The sequence below is a fragment of the Fukomys damarensis genome, unplaced genomic scaffold (genome assembly GCF_012274545.1).
Source record: "Fukomys damarensis isolate Sample0158 unplaced genomic scaffold, DMR_v1.0_HiC HiC_scaffold_20, whole genome shotgun sequence".
In the NCBI taxonomy this organism is placed as follows: Eukaryota; Metazoa; Chordata; class Mammalia; order Rodentia; family Bathyergidae; genus Fukomys; species Fukomys damarensis.
Genome location: NW_022900932.1, coordinates 6,376,245 through 6,393,775, shown reverse-complemented (window position 1 = coordinate 6,393,775; position 17,531 = coordinate 6,376,245). Strand labels below are relative to the sequence as shown.

The following is a 17,531-nucleotide window of genomic DNA, read 5'->3' as shown; positions in this document are numbered from 1 at the left end:
GAAAGGGAGGGTACCGGGGAGGTCTGTGGGAGGCTCTTGGAGCCCCTGCTTGGAACCTGGGCAAGAAGGGAACCCAGGGGGAGGGGCTGTGGTCCTAGCGGTTGGGCAGGGTCTGTGCCACGAGCTCCTCTGCACCCAGAGCCTTGCCGTGCTGGCCCCATGCAGGAAGGACACCAACCTGATTTCCTCCAGCTCCTGCTCCTTGGTCGCCCAGGAGCCCCTCTGACGTGTGACTACGCCCCCTTTGCTCCTCATGGCAGCGTCTACACCAAGTGACTGTCAGTGGGTCCTGGGTGCCGTGCCTGGCCTCCCAGTTTCAGCAACTCTTCCATGTAACCTGGCCCTGCCCCTTTTTCTGCTCGAGGGCCTGCTGCTCCCTCCCATCCCCAGTACAACCGGTTCAGTGCATGGACGCTTTTCAAAGTACACATTCTGTATAGATTCGGGAGAGATCATCTCATCCAGCACAGTTTGGGAGCCAAAAAATCTTAAGAGCAGAGCCCAGGTATCTGAATGACTCTGTCAACTCCACCTTCACAGCTGACCCTCACCCAGAGCCAAGCTTCCTCAGGTCCCTGGTCACAGAGCCATCTCGCTCTTCTGACCTGTGATGCACAACCATGGGTCCACACGGCAGCCGCCAGCCTGCCCCCAGTTTCCTTTATTTCTTTACTGTCTTTAACCTCCTGACCCCACAGGACTGAGATCAGTGCTTTGCTGGAAGTTATCACGTTGTTTCTACTTGATGAGAACTTTCTCTTAGCAGCACAGCAGGGAAAAGGTGTGTTTGGGAAAAAAATCCAAGTCCTAAAGATAGAACGGAGGTTGCCAGAGGCCTGAGTTGGAAATGGGGAGATGTCAGTCAGGGGCACAAACTTGTAGTGGTGAGGTGAATACATTCTGGGCAATCTAACATACAGCACAGTGTGACTATAGTTGGTGATACTGTATTTTATACGTGAAATTTAGCAAGAGTAGATCTTAAGTGGTCTCACCACACACACACACACACACACACACACACACACACGGGGTACTGTGTGAAGTGAAGGATATGTTAACTGACTCGATTGTGGTAATCATTTTAATATATAAATAAAACCATTATGTCCTATACCTTAAATATACATATATATAACTTTGTCAATTATGCTTCATTAAAGCTGGAAAATAAAGATCACCACTACACACAGACACGCACAGTCACCCACCCACACACACACACACACACACACACACACACATTGGAGTCAGATAAACCCAGGATTGAGTTATGGCTTTGTCGCTTACTAACTGTTGACTCAGATTCCCTTCTAATCTGTTTCAACTCCAGTTGCCTCTCCCAGAAAATGGGCCCAGTAGTACCTAGTTGATAGACTGTTGAGAACCGAATGAGACAGCGTGTGTAACACATCTAAAGCATAGAGAGTTCTCAGTAAGCTTAGTTCACCACCACCATGGGTACTGCTGTGAAGACTGGGTTAGGATTTGGATTTTCTTATTAGTGTTTGCAGTACATACTTGTTACGCTCATTCTGGGGGATTAGTATATGCATATAACACATCTTTTTTCTTTTTTTTTTTTGAAACAAAGTCTTGCTATGTAAGTCAGGCTGGTTTTGAACCAACTATGTAGCTCAAACTCAGAGCAGTCCACCTGCCTCAGTCTCCCAAGTGCTGGGATTACCGGAAGTGTGCGCTACCACACCCAGCTACATCTTGATTTTTTTGGCAGGGGTGGGATCTCTTTACTCCCCTTTCCCTTACTTCCTGTCTCCACCTGATCCCTTCCTACCATCTCTCCTTTAGTTTTACTTATTTACTCATTTATTTATTTATATTTTAGGTTTCTAATATGAGGGGAAACATGCAATATTTAGCTTTCTGTGCCTGACTTCACTTAGCACAATGGTTTCGAATTATAGTTTGAAGGAAAATGGGTGGAGCTTCATTTGTAAAGTATGGAGCTGTGCCTGTCACATGAGAGTGCACACAAAAATTAACTTTCCCTACTCTTTTTCCACCAAAGCATTAATATAAGCATATTTATACTCTATTTTTCCTTATATTTACCTCCAAGCCAGGGAAATAGACTTTTACTTAAGTCCTCACACGTTTCAGAGGAAAGGCAGCTATGCTACTGAGCTAGCATGTAATGCTTTAATTCTCTTTTTGAAAAGCGTGTGAGAACAAGTTGGAGAATAGTGGACGTCATTTCTAATTTAGGCATGGATAGAAAGCTTGCCTCCGTTTTCAGAACCCAGGGCAGGTCAGCCACACTTTAGCCTCTATCAGTGAAGCACGAGCTGGCAAGGAACCAGACCCAGGGCCCTGGCAGCCAGGACAGGAGACCCTGCCAACCACGCCAGTTCCAAATGGTCCAGGACATCTTAGATTTGGGGGATGAAATCCTGTGTTTCAAGTTTTTCCAGAATCTGGAGCCTCTCTCTAAGGTAAAGAGAAATCGGCCTTTCTGTTCAGTGGGCCTGTCGACTGCCCTTTTCCCACACAGAGAGGCAGGACATAGCATGTGCTGCTGCCCCAACGCCATAGAATTAAACACCGAGGCTTTTTTGGCCAAATTTCTGGGCTAAAATCAGTAGAAAAGACCTAAGAATGTCCTGGCAGCAGGAGCCACAACGTGCTGTCTTATTTCATGGAAATGTTGCTGGCCTCCAGATTCCTGACTTTACTCCAAATCCCAGAAATGCCAGCATGACCCAGGCTGCTTTCCAAGCTCTGTGCCCACGTCTGCACACCGGTTCCCCCATGCAGGTCACATGGGCACCTCGTCTGGAAGGAGAATCCTCAGAAATCTCCAGATAAGCTAGGCTAGGAAAATAGTGCTTTCTGCATTGATGTTCCTCAAGGACAACTGCATAAGGTCTGATGTTACTGCCGGAAACAGGAAATGACCTTCAAGTCAGGGTCCTTCCCTCTGTACCTCTGGCTGCCCACTCACTTGGCGTGCAGGCCCAGGACAGAGCTTCAGCAGCAAGAGGGTAAATCACACACGGTTACCAAGGTGAGGGAAAACACAGTCTGTCACCTCCAACCCACCCAGCCCTTGAGGTCTCATCCGGGGCCTGTGTGAGATGCCGGTGGGATGTGTGATTTCTGGCACCAGGCGTCAGGAACCCACTTGACTTGTTTAGATGTGGTGCCACCATTGGGTGGGTCTCCAAAGGTTTATGTGGCTTTCCACTTCAGATTTTCCTTTCTCTGTCTTCCCTAGAAGCCCTGCCAAGCCTGCCATGCTTTGGCCTGGTCCAAGCCAGCCCTGAGATCTCTTCTAATTAAAGGTCGTCCTTTGACATCTTTCATGTGGCAGCCTGGGAAACTCTAAGGCAAGTCCTAATCTGAGGACTCCAGCCCAGGTGACACCACATGGCTCTATCCCCAGAGCCTCGGGCACTGCCGCGTCTCAGAAGTTGCCAGTCAGAGACAGGAAGTAGATGGGATGAGTGTTCTTGGTCACGCCGGAGGATCTGATCTCTGGGGTTCACATCTGTACTCACTTTGGCCGTGGCTAAGTGGTTTTTGTCTTCCCCTCACCCTCAGATTCCATATCCTGCCGGACCCGCCCAGCAACCCCTTCAATTGTAGCCAGGCTGCTTCTGGGCCCTGCAAGTAAACAGAACCATGACAAATGGCACTGCTTCCTGTGGTGACCTCCATCAGCCTGGTGGCAGAGGACTCCTTGGCATCTACTCACAGACAGTTCCCTTAAGGTCCAGCTGGGCCGAGGACACCACAGCTGCGGGGGAGGGAGGGGGTCACATCCTCTGTGTGTCAGCTCCGAAGGCCATGGGAGAGGTGGCACAGGAATGATGAAAGTGACAGCAGTATCTGTTAGTAAGTGGCACTTGTCATTTAACTGGTCCATAATCTGGAAGCCACTATTAGAGAGCTTCTCTGCCAGAGATGACTGACTATAAATGCTGTCCAAAGAGCTGTACCAAAAGCTCTAAAACTATCGTTAATTTCCTGGGCAAAAATGCTATGAATGGTTAGCAGTATCTTCCTCTGCCTAGGCGTGGAGGGGAATTCATATCTGCAGTCCTCTTCCATGTGCCTTCCGGAAAAACCTCCTCCTTCCTAACTGACAGTGCTCTCCCTCTGTAGGGGAAGAAGGCAGAGATAAAATCTCAAATGTCCCATCTCATCTTCCTGGGAGACGCTCCACCTCCCCATCAGGGAGATCCTTCAGCCTTCCCATGTCCAAGGATCCTTTCCTTTCCACTTGGAAGCCATCAGCGTGTCCTTTGCCTCGGGGGCTGCTGGCTGACACCACCATTTCCTCTTCATGGCCCTGGGCACATCCTGGTCCCAGGCACCATTGACTCCTTTATCCCTCCTGACCTGTGTGCTTCAGGCTCCCTCTGGCAGATCATCTCCAGCCAGCTCTGCATCCTCACTCATCTATACCCAGCCTTCCTCTTCTCCCTGCTGGTCCGTTCATTCTGGACTCTCCATCCAGGCAAGGGTGGAATTCTCTTCCAGTTGTTACTGTGAAGATTCACCGAGGTCAGTGCTCACTGAGAAATGTCAGATACCAAAGACACACTGTTTCCCTGCTGTGTATCTCCTCCTCGTGTGCACTTCTGTATTCTGCATGGCATAGGTATTTGTTGCACCACTGTGTCAGAGCCAGTCCTTCACCTTGCATTTCAAGTTTGCACATCAAGCCACAGGCAGCACAGTCATCCTTCCAAACCCAGCTTCCCTCCTGCCTTAGCACTGAATGTACTGCACCCAGCTCTGAGCTGCCTGGTGCCCTTGGTCTCAGACTGTGTTTCAAGACCCCCGCTCACTTTTCATCACTCCCTGTTGGTCTTTTCTCCCTTCTCTTTTTAGTCAAAGAAAACTGAAGCCTTGCATTAAATGTCTCCCAAAGAAAATATATCTTTGGCTCCTACTAGGAAATCATTTTTCAGCGTGAATAACCCAACCCTCCATCATTTGAGTTTTGTCAATTTTTAAGCAATAGCTTAAGCAGCAGTAGGTTGTTTGGGAGTAGCCAGGAAAATAAGCCCTGGTCCATGCACTCCAGAACTAAAAAGAAATCAACAACAGGTCCAAAGGCAGAAGCTTAAACTTTCCACATCCCGTGTTGTCCTTTCCATTTGGTTTCCATGGGACCCTGTGTTGGGTGTGGAAAGCAGTTCCCAAAGCACTGGACTGTACTCTTTAGAAAAATAAAGAACTGAATTTTAGGAGGACAAAAAGGAGTAGTGCATTAAGAAGTGGGTAAGAAACCGGCACACAAGAATGTTGATGCCTGATGTTTTCAGAAACTAAATCCAAGGCTAGTTTCTAAAGCCCTTTGTTGACTGCCATTTTTACCAAAATGGTCTTTAATTGGCATAAAAAAAATCCAGAGGAGGTTATAGCTTTGAGATTTGCAGACATTTTCCAACCAACCCACAACCTACAATGCAATGTCATGTTTTCGGGGGGCTCCTGTAGGTTCTAAGAGACCCTGGGACTCACTGAGCCAGCAGCGTTCTCTTAGGCATCCACATTTTCTAGGACTCCTTGTTGAGACTGGGACTGAAATAAATGTACTAAAAGCAAACGAGTAGGGGCAAAAAATGAGTATGGCAGGTCAGAAGTCATCATGCCCCAACCCCAGATGAGGAGCTCATTCTGACAGACTAAACTAAATTGGGAAGAAATTAAAATGTATGGCTTTGCAGGACCTGTTAGCTAGCTGTCAACAAACTATGAGATTTGTCTTTGCTAGCCCTAAAATACCGACACCTTCAAGGGCAGCTGTATTTTTACAATACCATCTTAGAGTTGGGATTCACCTCTAATAGAAGGATGGTAAGCAGGGTCGCAGGTAGTAGGGAGAAGACTGTGTTGAATTTCTAAATTCACACCATACAGGTGTGATGAACCTGCCCAGTAGTGTGTGGTGGAGGAAGAGCAATGCTTATAATATGCTCTGCCAAAAGGAGGAAAAAAGCGTCTGAAACACGAGTCCCTTTATTCATTCATTTGAAGACATTTGATCAAGTTCCTCCTGTGTGCCAGGTACTAAACAAATGCTACAAATACCACTGCAAACAAAACTCACAAAGCTGCTTGCCCTTGCAGAGCTTACAGGTTCTAGAAACAAAAATAGAACTCATCAATGTGCCAAGTAAACTAGTCAACAAATTCAGGGTTCTGTTTCTCAGTAATACTGTAAAAAAAAAAAAACCAAGGCTCTGGACATAATAGATACAAATAAGTGTCCAATCTCAGAGAGAAATCTGCTACAAGTTGTTTTCAATGCCATTCCCGTCCCCTTCCTGTCAGAAATTTTCCCTAGAAAAAACTGTTCTAAGAGCAGATCTGTTTGCTTCTAAATACAGGGCAGTTTTCATCCCTTAGTAACCATCTCTTTAACTAAGTCTCAGTTTCCTCATCAAACTACTAAAAGAGATCATGGAGACATTTAACTGAAAGAGTATGTGAGAAAGTACCTTGCTGAGCATAGCCTATGTAAGAAATTCACATTTTAATCTCTCAAAAGACATTCCTATTGAGTGGCAGAACCACTTAGCTTGATCGGATCACCTTTAATCCACACTTCCTGTTTCCCTCCACCCAGGCTCTCCCCCTTCCTCCAGGTGAAAGTCAGGTGCTCTCCTCCTTCTGAGCCCCCTTCTAGGACAAATGTCCCCTCCCTGTCTCCCCTTCCTGGTGCTGGACAATGCCTCCCTCTAGCAAGCAGCAGTGCAATTATTCCTTCACTTTTCTTCCTCCCCCACCAGACTTTGAGCTCTTTAAACACAAGGATCAAAGCTTTCATCTTCTTGTTCCATTTTGCAGCTCTGTCTCTTGCACAGCACCTAAGATAAATAAACACTTCTTGAGGGATAAACAAACAAGATGACTGTCTCATTAGCAAGGTGAGCTTTCACACTCCCTTCACTCCCTTGCTCTTTCTCTTCTAATGCATACAATGTGTGCTTACAGACTGTTGTGGGAAGAAAAGCCTGATTTCTAAATCTTCAGAGGGCAAAGGATGTGAAGACATAGCTTCAATAAATAAAGCTATTCATTAATTTTGTGGGTGGTCCCAAATTGGGATGAGAACTGATATACTAAGTACAATCCAAAGAGAGCCAGAGGCGGACCCTGAACAAGCAGAGATGGGTGGGGAGGAGAGGGCCAGGATGGAGAGGGACCCTGGGTCTCGTCCCTGTGCCCAGCCATCCCGGTGCTCTGTGCGCATCTAGGCCTTGCTTTGCTTCATGGGGGGGGCAGATGGGTCAAGCGGCCTCACCCTCCCTGGCAGGCATTTAAGAAGCTGCCAGGATGTTCGTCACACCACCGGCTGCTCCTCTGTGGTCACCACGGTCAGTAGCTCCACTGCAGAGCGCTTTCTCCACAGCAGCTGGGGGGAAAGCCCTGCCATCCTCCTGGTGAAAAGTCCATGGCACTGCAAGGTCGCCTTTAAATAGCCACATTAAATATTCCCAAATATTTCCTCCCTACCATGTATATGTCACTAAATTTTGAATCTTAGAAAATTGGTGATTTGTGGATAAACACTGTGCTGCTGGCCCCAGGTTCCTTAGCAGGATCTGCAGTGTTCTCTGCAACTACCCTCCCGGGTTTACCTCCTCTGTGCTTCTCATCCTTCCTGCTCCCGTCCGCCCCGAGAAGCAGCGGCAGTCAGTTCCTGCTGTCATATCAGCATCGTGAGCCCTGCAAAACTTCCGCGTGGCCTTTTACCCCTCTGTCCATCTGCACTTCTCAACCCTGACAAACTTTCCCACTTCTGTGCGCCTTTCCACTCCCTGGCTCCCCCGGTCCCCGCTGCTTGGAAGGAGCTCTCTGACCACGTCCTCTGTGGGGGCCTTCCCAAGTCTTTCCAGAGCTTTCCTGTCTCTAACTGCCTCAAACAGACTAGTGCCCTCTCCCCACTGGGTGTTATGATTATGCATTGTAACACCTGGGCAGACAGGGACAGGAGCAGAGGGGAGTGAGCCCCCCTACTCCCAGAAGTGCTTCGCCGATGTCTCTTGTGCACCGTGCCCACCCGACACTGCCACGTGCAGGACAGATGTGGAGCGAGCGGCTCATTTGCCTCGGCTTGGGAAGGGGCTGTCACCGTGAGCTTCACCATCCAGACATTCTTCATGGTGCTATTTTTGTCTCGGTAATCATTAAATTGGTGTCAGATGGGCTGGTCCGGTCCCTCGTGCCCAGGCTGGGAGATGAGACTCTTCGGGGTTGTTTCCAGGAGAGAGACGTCGGTGTCACTCATATGAATGAGCCTCTGGTACCCACGTCCTCACACTGAGCCTCTCTGTGTTGCTGTGGCAATCAGAGCATGGCTGACCTTCGTGCCTGCCTCATTCCTGACCCCCATTCACTGAACACGTGTCCAGCACCATCTAGATGCCAGGCATTGAACAGGACACCAGGGAGTCCCAAAAAGATCTCTGCCCCTTAAGAAACTTCGTGTGACAATAAGAAAGTATGTCACGGCACGTGCCAGTGGACGGGGCCAGTCACAAGGTCGTGAATGAGGAGCATGGTGGAGGGAGATTGGCTCCACTTGGGTTTCCAGTGAAGATAAGTGGCCCATTGGACAGAAACGTGGCCCTGGGCAGAAGCATGCTAAAGACTGTTGATCTGTCCAAACTCAGCTGTGTATTCAGCGCTCCCTGAGAGGCTTAGGCCCCTTCCGTGCCCCAGCCCCTGCCCCGGGAGGTTGTCAGAAGGGCCTGGCATGGGGATGCGGCCGTGTTACTCCAAGGATCCTGACTCTGACTCCAGGCTCCAGAACTGGCCTAGAGGGGACAGGTGGCCTGTGGGAAAAGACGTGACTGGGCGAGCTGAGATAAGACACAAGCTTGGAGTCCACATCGTGGGCCTTGTGAATGAGAACCTCGTGCCTGAACAGGACCAGGACCTTCCCCAGCCACAGGGAGCAGGGGGTGCATCACTTTATGGAAACTGGGAGCAGGATTTTCTAGACTCTGTACCTTTCCGCCTGGGTTAGCGCTCTTGGGACTAAATGCCTGGAAATTCAGGGTGAAATTTAACAGAAAACCAAAACCGGGCACAGCGGGAGCACGGGGAGAAATGTGGCACCAGATGATGGCAGAAAGTGCATTTGCAGATGTTCTGGGCCACGCAAGGGCCTGGCGCTCTGGTTTTCATTTCCTCGGAGCAGACATTCCGAGCCCCACCCCCAGAGTCACACGGACACCACACAGGCACAGCCCTGCGGCGTGCTGCAGTGGCTCTGCGAGGGCCTCCTCACTGGCCTGCCGGTTGGCGGCCAGCTGGAGAGCCTGGGGCCACCTGTCTGGTGAGAGCCTCTCTGCTGTGGGCCTGGTGGAGCCAGGGCTGGCTTTGCGGTCTGACTAAAGTGACAATGAAATTAATAGGATCCTGATGTTGCGACTGAGGCTATTTCTCTGTGTCTCCAAACAGGGATGAGAGAGGAAATGTCATTCGGACGCCAGCAGGCTTTTGAAATCTTCAAGAGGGACCACGCTGACAGCGTTACCATTGATGACAACAAACAGATTCTGAAACAGAGGTAAGGCTGTGTCCCAGAGCAGCTGGCCCTCCAGCGCCAGGCCAGCCGAGAGGAAGGAAATGTGCTGTCCTTTCCAGCCTGCCCAGTCTCGCTGTGTGAGAAAGGGATGATGTTCGTTCAGTTCCACATCCAACTGTATCCACTGTGGCGAGATTCTCTTCCGTGTGTGTGAGCCTCATTACCCCAGCGCTGTTGGGGCGGGCCGCTTTTAGGGTCTGTTAGTGACGCGTTAACTGCACACGGCTCTCACACTGTACATTAACTCTCTTCAGCCGTGAAGCTACTGACGCCATTCTGTTCCCAAGGCAGGGAACCAAATCTACGGACCACAGCACACCCTCAGCAGTGCAGGCCTGCCAGCTGTCATTCTTAGTCCTTCTTAGGACTCGCACGCGTGTCTTGTGACCCCGAGTCCTTTTGGTGAGTCCTTCAGCCCACTGTCGGAGCGGGCAGGACTGTCTGCTGATGTGCTGTCAAACGAGACAGGGTTCCAGACCCCTTTAGAGAATGCCCATGCATAGATTCAGCAGACACAGCACACAGGCCCAGCGCACGAGGAAGAGGTCCCGACTGTCACGGGAAACTGTGACAGGTCACAGGCAGCTCTAGGTGTTAGCCCAGGGGACATCTCCAAAACTGATTCACTGAATCGCAGTGAGATCCGGTCTGAAAGATACGTGCTTGTCCACCACACCTCGAAGCAGGCTCAGTAGGTGAGCCAGCATGGAACTCCAGAGGACCGGTGAGGAAAGGAGGCCTGGGAAGACGCGGAGAAAGACTAAGAGGCAGGACGAGAGAGAGTGGAGTCCTGAAAGCCAAGAGGCGAGATGGGGTCTTTGTCGTTTTCCTTGTGGCTGAGACAAAATGCCTGACACCCACGGCGCAAAGGAAGAGGTTTATTTGGCTCACGTTTCAGAAGCTTCAGTTCTTCTAACATGGTTGTCAGACTGGCGGGGAGAGGGGACGCCTGGTGGGAGAGCGGCTGATCACACGGTGGCAGGGAGGAGCCGGACAGGGATAGGCCCTTCCAGGTTACGCCCCTAGCAACAGCCTCCACCCAGGCCCCGCCTCCTAACAGCGGATCAGCTTGTGGCCAATCACCAGCAAAAACCCGCCTCTGAGCAGGAGGCTCTTGGGGATATTGTGATCTAAACCATAGGAGATGGCTACAAGCAGCAGCACACAGTCAGTGGTGTTCGATGCCACAAAGCAACAAGCAGAAGGGAGTAGAACGGCCACATAGAAGATGTGGCCACGAGGCCATCAGGTGGCATGTAGGGTGTGAAGGAGCAAGTGAGAAGGAATTGAAGGAGCAAAGGAAAAAAGGAGGACAAGCTGAAGGCAAGCACAGATGACAGCTGTCACAGCCAGCAGGACTTCCAGTGGCCCTCAGCTGTGTCCATGCCCAAGGCTTCTTAGTTTCCACAGGCGGCTCATCATCCTCATTTCACAAGCCAGGCCTGAACCCCCTAGTCGTCTGATCTCATCGAATGGAGCCTGAGCACACCTTTTTAAAACATGTATTCCAATAACAACCACAGTGGAAAACCACTGTCATGAGCCAGGTGTGGTAGCATTCACCTGTAATCCCACATTTGGCGGGCTGAGGAAGGAGAATTGCAAGCTCAAGGCCAGCCTAGACTACAGAGTGGGAACTTGTCTCAAAAGAAAACCGGCTTTCGGGCATGGTGGCACACGCCTGTAATCGCAGCACTCAGGAGGCTGAGGCAGGAGGATCACTGTGAGCTCGAGACCAGCCTGGGCTACATAGTGAGTTCCAGGTCAGTCTCAACTACATAGTGAGACCCTGTCTCAAGAAAGAAAGAGAGAGAGAGAGAGAAGGAAAGAAAGAATGGCTTTGACAGTGTCCAGAGACCTTCCCAGAATTCTACCAATTAAAAATACTATCAACTCCTCACAAGCACGAGGTCCTGAGTTTGATCAATGGTATAAAAAAAAGTCATATATATATATAAATATATATATATATAATCAAATGATTCTTTTTACCCTCAAGGATAAGAACTCCTGGCTAAGGGAGATCATGATGCTTCATCTTTCTTACTCTAAAATTGGCCTGGATCTCGGTTCTCTTTGTGCCGAGGTTCAGGTCTCTTTCCAGGGGGAAACAGACAGATGAGCAAGCTGTGGGCTCCTGAAGGATCCAGTCCTGGCAAAGCCATCCTGCTGTAGCTCAGCAGTCTGACAGCCCCCAGAAGCATGTGCTTTGGGTTAAGGAAATCTAGCTGCAGTGTTCCTAGGCATATCTTCCCCATGGCCGATGTGCAAGAGAATTAATGAAACTCACACAAAGCTTTCCTCTGAAAAGATGTTTTCCCAGCAGTAGATCAGTCTTTTTAAGTCAAATGAGAAGTCAGGAGACGAGCCCACATTTTCCAGACCTCTGTTTAATGTTACTGTAATACCCATCCTGAAAATACTCCTATCGGGGGACCCAGGAGGGAGGGGGTGTAACCCAGAACCTGCCCTTTCCCAGGTTTGGCACGTTTGTGTGCAGTCATGGAGATTATTCAGTTTTTAGCTATTACCGAGGCACAGACGCCTACAGCGGGGGCTAAGAGAAAGCATCTTCTGTAAAGACAGCTATTCATGCGGAAAGCAGGCCCAGAGGCTCCCAGGGTTGACTGCGCACCGCCCTTACTTGGATGTTCATCCAGTGACCCCTGGCCCCTTCCACACATTTGTCTCAGTCCCCCCAGTGACAGAGAGGGCCCATGGGGACACCTGCAGGCGGGCCACAGGGATTGGGCTCAGCGTGGCATTCACCTACTTCCCTTCCTCTGCCGGAAGCGTCCACCTGCCACTGACAACGCACATGAAAGAGGGACGGGGCAAATTGCCCCTCGAAAAAGCTTCCCTAGCCCCTAGCAAGTGGGTTCTGATCCCAAAGGCAGGGGTAGTCAGCCACCCTGAGTCCCTCCACTAACTTAGAGCTGCAGGTGAGGATCACCAGTGGCCTGCACTCTCCGTGAATCTCAAGCGAAGGCTTCTCCCTCCCCTCCCCTTCCCCCACGTCGATGGCTGTAGACGCATCTCTGAGCTCTGGTCTCTGTGTGGGGACCTTATGCTGCCTCTCTGTGACAAGAGAAACAAGAAGTTGGTGTATTAATAGGATGTTTGCCCTTCGATGACCTCAAGCCTGCGAGCTAACTCTTAAGCAGGACTTTTAGGTAGAGGACCATAGCAATTGACAGTGCCTAGAATTTCCAGACCTCACTCATCCATGTAGTCTATAATAAGGTCAAGAGAAGCTGGTGCCCCCATGCTTAGCAAATACCAGTGCCCAGGCAATGCACAGCTGAATATTTTTGTTCACACCCTTTGCACAAACAGAATTCCTCAGACACAGAACCCCATTAAATAACAAAAGAAAAAAATGAATGGGGAGGGTAACTGCAATTGGAAGTAAGGTGTTGATAACATGCACAAAGTCAAGAAAAATAGCCTCACTCAGTTGGGCTCTTCCCACATAGAACAGAGCAGCAATCTGAAACCAACAGGAAACCTAGACTGAGGGTACAGAAAACCCTTGGGCACCATCTGGAAGTAACACCCATGCCAAACAGGAGCTCCCTGCTTCCCCTGAGACCTCAATTCTAACATTTACTATTTACTATTTTTCCTTTTTTTTTTTTGTATTCACACCTTGTCTGTTGAACTAGAATTATAAACTCGGAGCTCAGCCTCCCCACGGTTTTAAAAACCATGCTGGACACAGAAATCGTAGGCAGAAAACTATTTTGTTTGAGAATGATATTTTCAAATTGACTTTGAGGAATGTTAGCAGCCAAGAAAACTGCTTGGGCAAACTTACAGCTTCCTAGAATGTGGAGAATGAGGTTGGGAAGGTACCACCCTGCAGGAGATGACAGAGGGCAGCCATCTTAAGGAGGACAGAACTGAAAAGGGTTGTGGGTATTAAAAAGTGCGAGAGAAATAAGAGGTGGATCTTTGTCACAGTAAAATGGAAGCAGCCAAGGTATAAAAGGCATACAGGCATACAGGGAAGGAAATAACAAAATATAGGCCCATCCTTCTGTTTACCTCTTTGATGTAGAAGAACGCTGAATGTTCATGCTACCAAAAAAAAACATCATTATATTAAGTGCTTCACTCCAGATAAGAAGACTGGAAAGGGCACTGCAGAAGAACCTTGCCCTGGAACAACACTGACCCAGCCCACTGAGCTAAAGAAACACTTTCCCCTGGCATGACAGGGACCATGAGCACAGAGCGCTTGGGGACCCCGAGGTTCAGGACCAGCAGCAGCTCGGGTGGGCTCCTGGTGAGAGCAGCCACTGCCCTGTCCCCATGAACAGTGTGTGGCCCTAATTGCCCTGTAGTTAGGGCATCCTGGCCCTCTGCTGCTTGCCCGGGGATGGCTGGCCCATGTCAAGGACAGGGTGAGCTGGCCTCCGAAGTTACCTGGGATTCTACTTCAGTTTCCCCACACTTTCCATTCCCTCTGAAGGTGGAAAAGTCGGAGCTGTCAAGTGTCCTTGACCACTGACCCCAGGGATCTGTCCTAACCCTTTCGCCTGCTGCGAGGACAATTCTCATGCCCTGCGGTCGGCTTGCAGGTCCTGTCACCCTCACATCCCCACAGGGTTGGGGGCAGTCAGCATCCACACACACAACGCACCTGCGCACGGCGTACCTTCCGCAGCCTCTCAGCCTCACCCTGATCTTGGGAGCCAGGAGCCTGGACCCAGCCGCTACGAGGCAAAGCAGCGCAGGGTGGCAGTTACCTGGGGACGTCAGGCAGCCAACCTGCCTTCATTCTACAAATACTTGTGGACGCGTCCTCAGTGCAAGCCCGTGCTCTGTGCTCCAGGTAGATGAGAGCAAATTAAGCACACGAGGTCACTGTCCTCCGACCGCTTACCGCGTTCAAAGCAAATCAGAGGAGTCACCAAATGCTTCCCACACTGCACACGCTCTGCCCATAAAGAAGGACAGGAGCCCGTGGTGCAGTGGGCGCCTCACCCACGGTGGCCTGGTTCAATCCGGGAGAGCTCTGCGGAGACGGCGACATCACAGCGGAAACCGCGGAGGGGCTAGGTGCAAATGGGCTTAGACAGAAAGAGGCTCCAAGGGACAGCGAGGACTCGCCGATGACCGCAAGTGACTCGTGGTGGAACTGAAGCAAAGCAGGCCAGCCTGGAGGGGTGGAGGTGAGGGAAGAGCTAGAAGTCAGCGCCACCCAGAGCGTGAGATGGAGTCTGCGTCGCCCTGCTGGGCATCTGGACCCTGTCTGAAGTCATGGGAGCCCTTGGGCAGGAGAGGAACATGTCGGGGGCCAGGCTGAGGCGTGGGGAGCAGCCTGCGTGGCCAGGAAGTATGGACCAGGAGAGGAGCGACAGGGAAGCCAGGTGACATGGGCTGGGCGGAGAACGGCAGAGACTCCAGGCCTCCATGAAGGGGCCGCGAGAGACTGGGAGGCCCAAGGTGTGGCAGAGGAGCAGCGGGGTGGGGAGGCGGGCGGTGTCAGTCGTCTGCAGGGCATGTGCCAGGAGGGAACAGGGTGAGGAGCCGAGGCAGGGCCGAGAGGAAGACAGAGTGTCGGGGGAGAGCAGGGAAGACCCTGGCGGCCGCGAGGGTGAGCGCAGAGGGTCCCCAGCATACCCAGACCCAGGAGCTTCCCTGGAGAGCCGGAGTCACAGAGGCGGGTGGCAGCACCGGCCCAGCGTCACCAAGACTGGCTGAAGGACAGCCTGGCACTGTGCTCCTTGCTGCCCAGACCGGCCCTCGTCCTGCACCCTGAGGGTGAGGACAGCGGGGGTCACCTTCATCCCACCTCCTCCCCTCACTACCCCGCCTTCCTCCATGCTGTCCCTCTCCTCCCTGTTCATCGGAGCTGTGCTTCCCGGAGTTTGTCTGGATGAGCAGGGATCGGGACCACATGTGGGTGGGGTGGCCTGGAGTGGTGACAGCTCGAAGAGAGAAGGAAAAATGGTTTCGGGAAGAGGGCACGGCCCTGGGACCACACCTCTCCGGTGGAAAGGCTCTTTATAGTTCTGGGCTGGAAGAAGGGATGGAGCAGCTTGTGGCTCTCCACAGTTTCTGCCAGCTGTGGAGCAGGGTGCTGACCACAGTGCCTTGTCCCCGGGACACATCTGGACACCGCCAGCCTGACCTATCGGGCTTCTCTGGACAGCTCTAACGTAGAAATGATCCCTTCTGTGCATAATGCCTTCCCTTTTCTGTCCCTACACTGTTTTATCCAGTATTGGCATACATTTCAATGTTTGCAGTCTTGCTCTTACATTTTCCTTATTCCAAAACTGAAACTACAGAGGATTCACTCATCGAGTGATGCATGACCATCAAATCCTATGAAATCCTAGGTACTAGGGACAGACAGCAGTAAGCTGTCACAATCCCTCCTCCAGAAGTATAGTTGTCATCTTCTCAGCAGCCTGGACCACGCCTCAGAGCACACCAGCCCGGCAGGCATGACCAACGTGCACGCATCGAGCCCTGCACAGGGACCTACACTTCCTGTGACTGTTTAGTGAATAGAATCGGCACCACAGGGAACCACACTATTTCTAGACGGTGACAGCCTCCGATGGAGGAGAAGATATGCATCATCTACAGTAAGCCCTAACTGGACAGCCTGCAGGAGGGAGCCAGGGAGGGTTCCCAAGGAACCTAGTGTGGAGAGAAAATGTAGTCCCTTTCTCTGGAAACTTCCTGTCTGCAGTCCCAGGCCAAGCAGACAGCTTTGGAAAATGGCAGTGAGGTAAACTCACACTTCTTTCCACTGCGCACGGTACAGCCACGGCAGTCTGGCCGCTGCTTGTGTTGTCCCCTCCCTGCTTCCTCCAACACAGTCCTGCGCAGCTGGAATGCTCACAGATAAAACAATATGACAGCTGGGATCTGAGGGACCCCGCAAGATTTGGGAGCAAGGGAAGAGGATGGGCGCAGGAAGACGACTACAGTAAAGTCGGACAGTGAGTGAAACGTGACAGTGACAGGTGAGAGTTCGCCCTACTACTCTAGGCTGTGTATATTTGGAAATTTCCTAAAAAACAAAACAAAACCAACACCCCTCTGCATCCACAAGACCCAGGTCAACTCAGCTGGTACCTAAAGATCTCCTCGCTGTACCCTGCTAGTAGGTAGGCCCCTTCCTACTCTACTGGAGGCATGACGGCCATGAGTCGAGGCAGCACAATGATTTCCTGTCGCCGAACATCATGCAATGGGTGCACCTGTTTTACCACCGTGTATCAGGTCTCAAAGACTTTCAACTGCTGCTTTAATTTCGCGGCAGAAAAGTGAAAAAGTGGAAAGCAACTCGCATTTTGTAGGGACCCACGCTGTGTTTCTCACACCCCTACCCTGTACTGCTTTGCTGGGGCAAGGGCAGTCTTCTTAGGAGTGTCTCATGAGCACTGCAGAGAACTGAACAGCAGCACAACCATCTTGTGGACCAGTAGGCATCCATCAAAGAGCTTCGCATAGGATAAAGAAAGACTTAAAGATGCCCAGGAAGACAAAATGAAGGCGGGCACAGAATTACATGTGTAGCATGACCTCACTCTGTGAAAACGTGCTAGCAGGAAAGGCTGGACCGGTGTGTTTATCAGAATGTGCTCATTTCTGGGTTGGGGGTTATTGGGAATTGCTTTTTTAATTACATATTGAAAACCTGGCTCAGCAAGCTCTTTCTCAAAGAGGGCCAGGGGCTTTCTCAGCTCCGTAGGACAGGGTGTCCTTCACATCCGCCGCACAGCCAGGGTGCAGCGCACAAAAGTGGCCGCAGAACTACTGGATGGGCTTGGCTGTGCCACCGAAAGTGATTTACAGAACAGGGCTCAGGCCAGCTTGGTCTGTGACCAGTCACAGGTCACCAGTCTCTCTCTGATACACTACTTTGTAATGAGGGAAAAACACTGGGTGGCTTTCAGCGGTAAGATCCTGGTAGTGTGGTTAACATCACTCACAG

At 50.9% G+C, this 17,531-nt stretch overlaps 1 protein-coding gene across 1 annotated transcript in view; it reads left to right on the top strand.

Annotated features, from left to right (window-relative positions):
* Window positions 1-17,531, top strand: part of Kif6 (kinesin family member 6) — a 314,938-nt gene that overhangs the window by 237,106 nt on the left and 60,301 nt on the right. Inside the window, exon 14 of the mRNA XM_010638879.2 lies at window positions 9,445-9,553. Coding sequence (XP_010637181.1) covers window positions 9,445-9,553 — 109 coding nt within the window. The remainder of the gene's footprint in view (window positions 1-9,444; window positions 9,554-17,531) is intronic.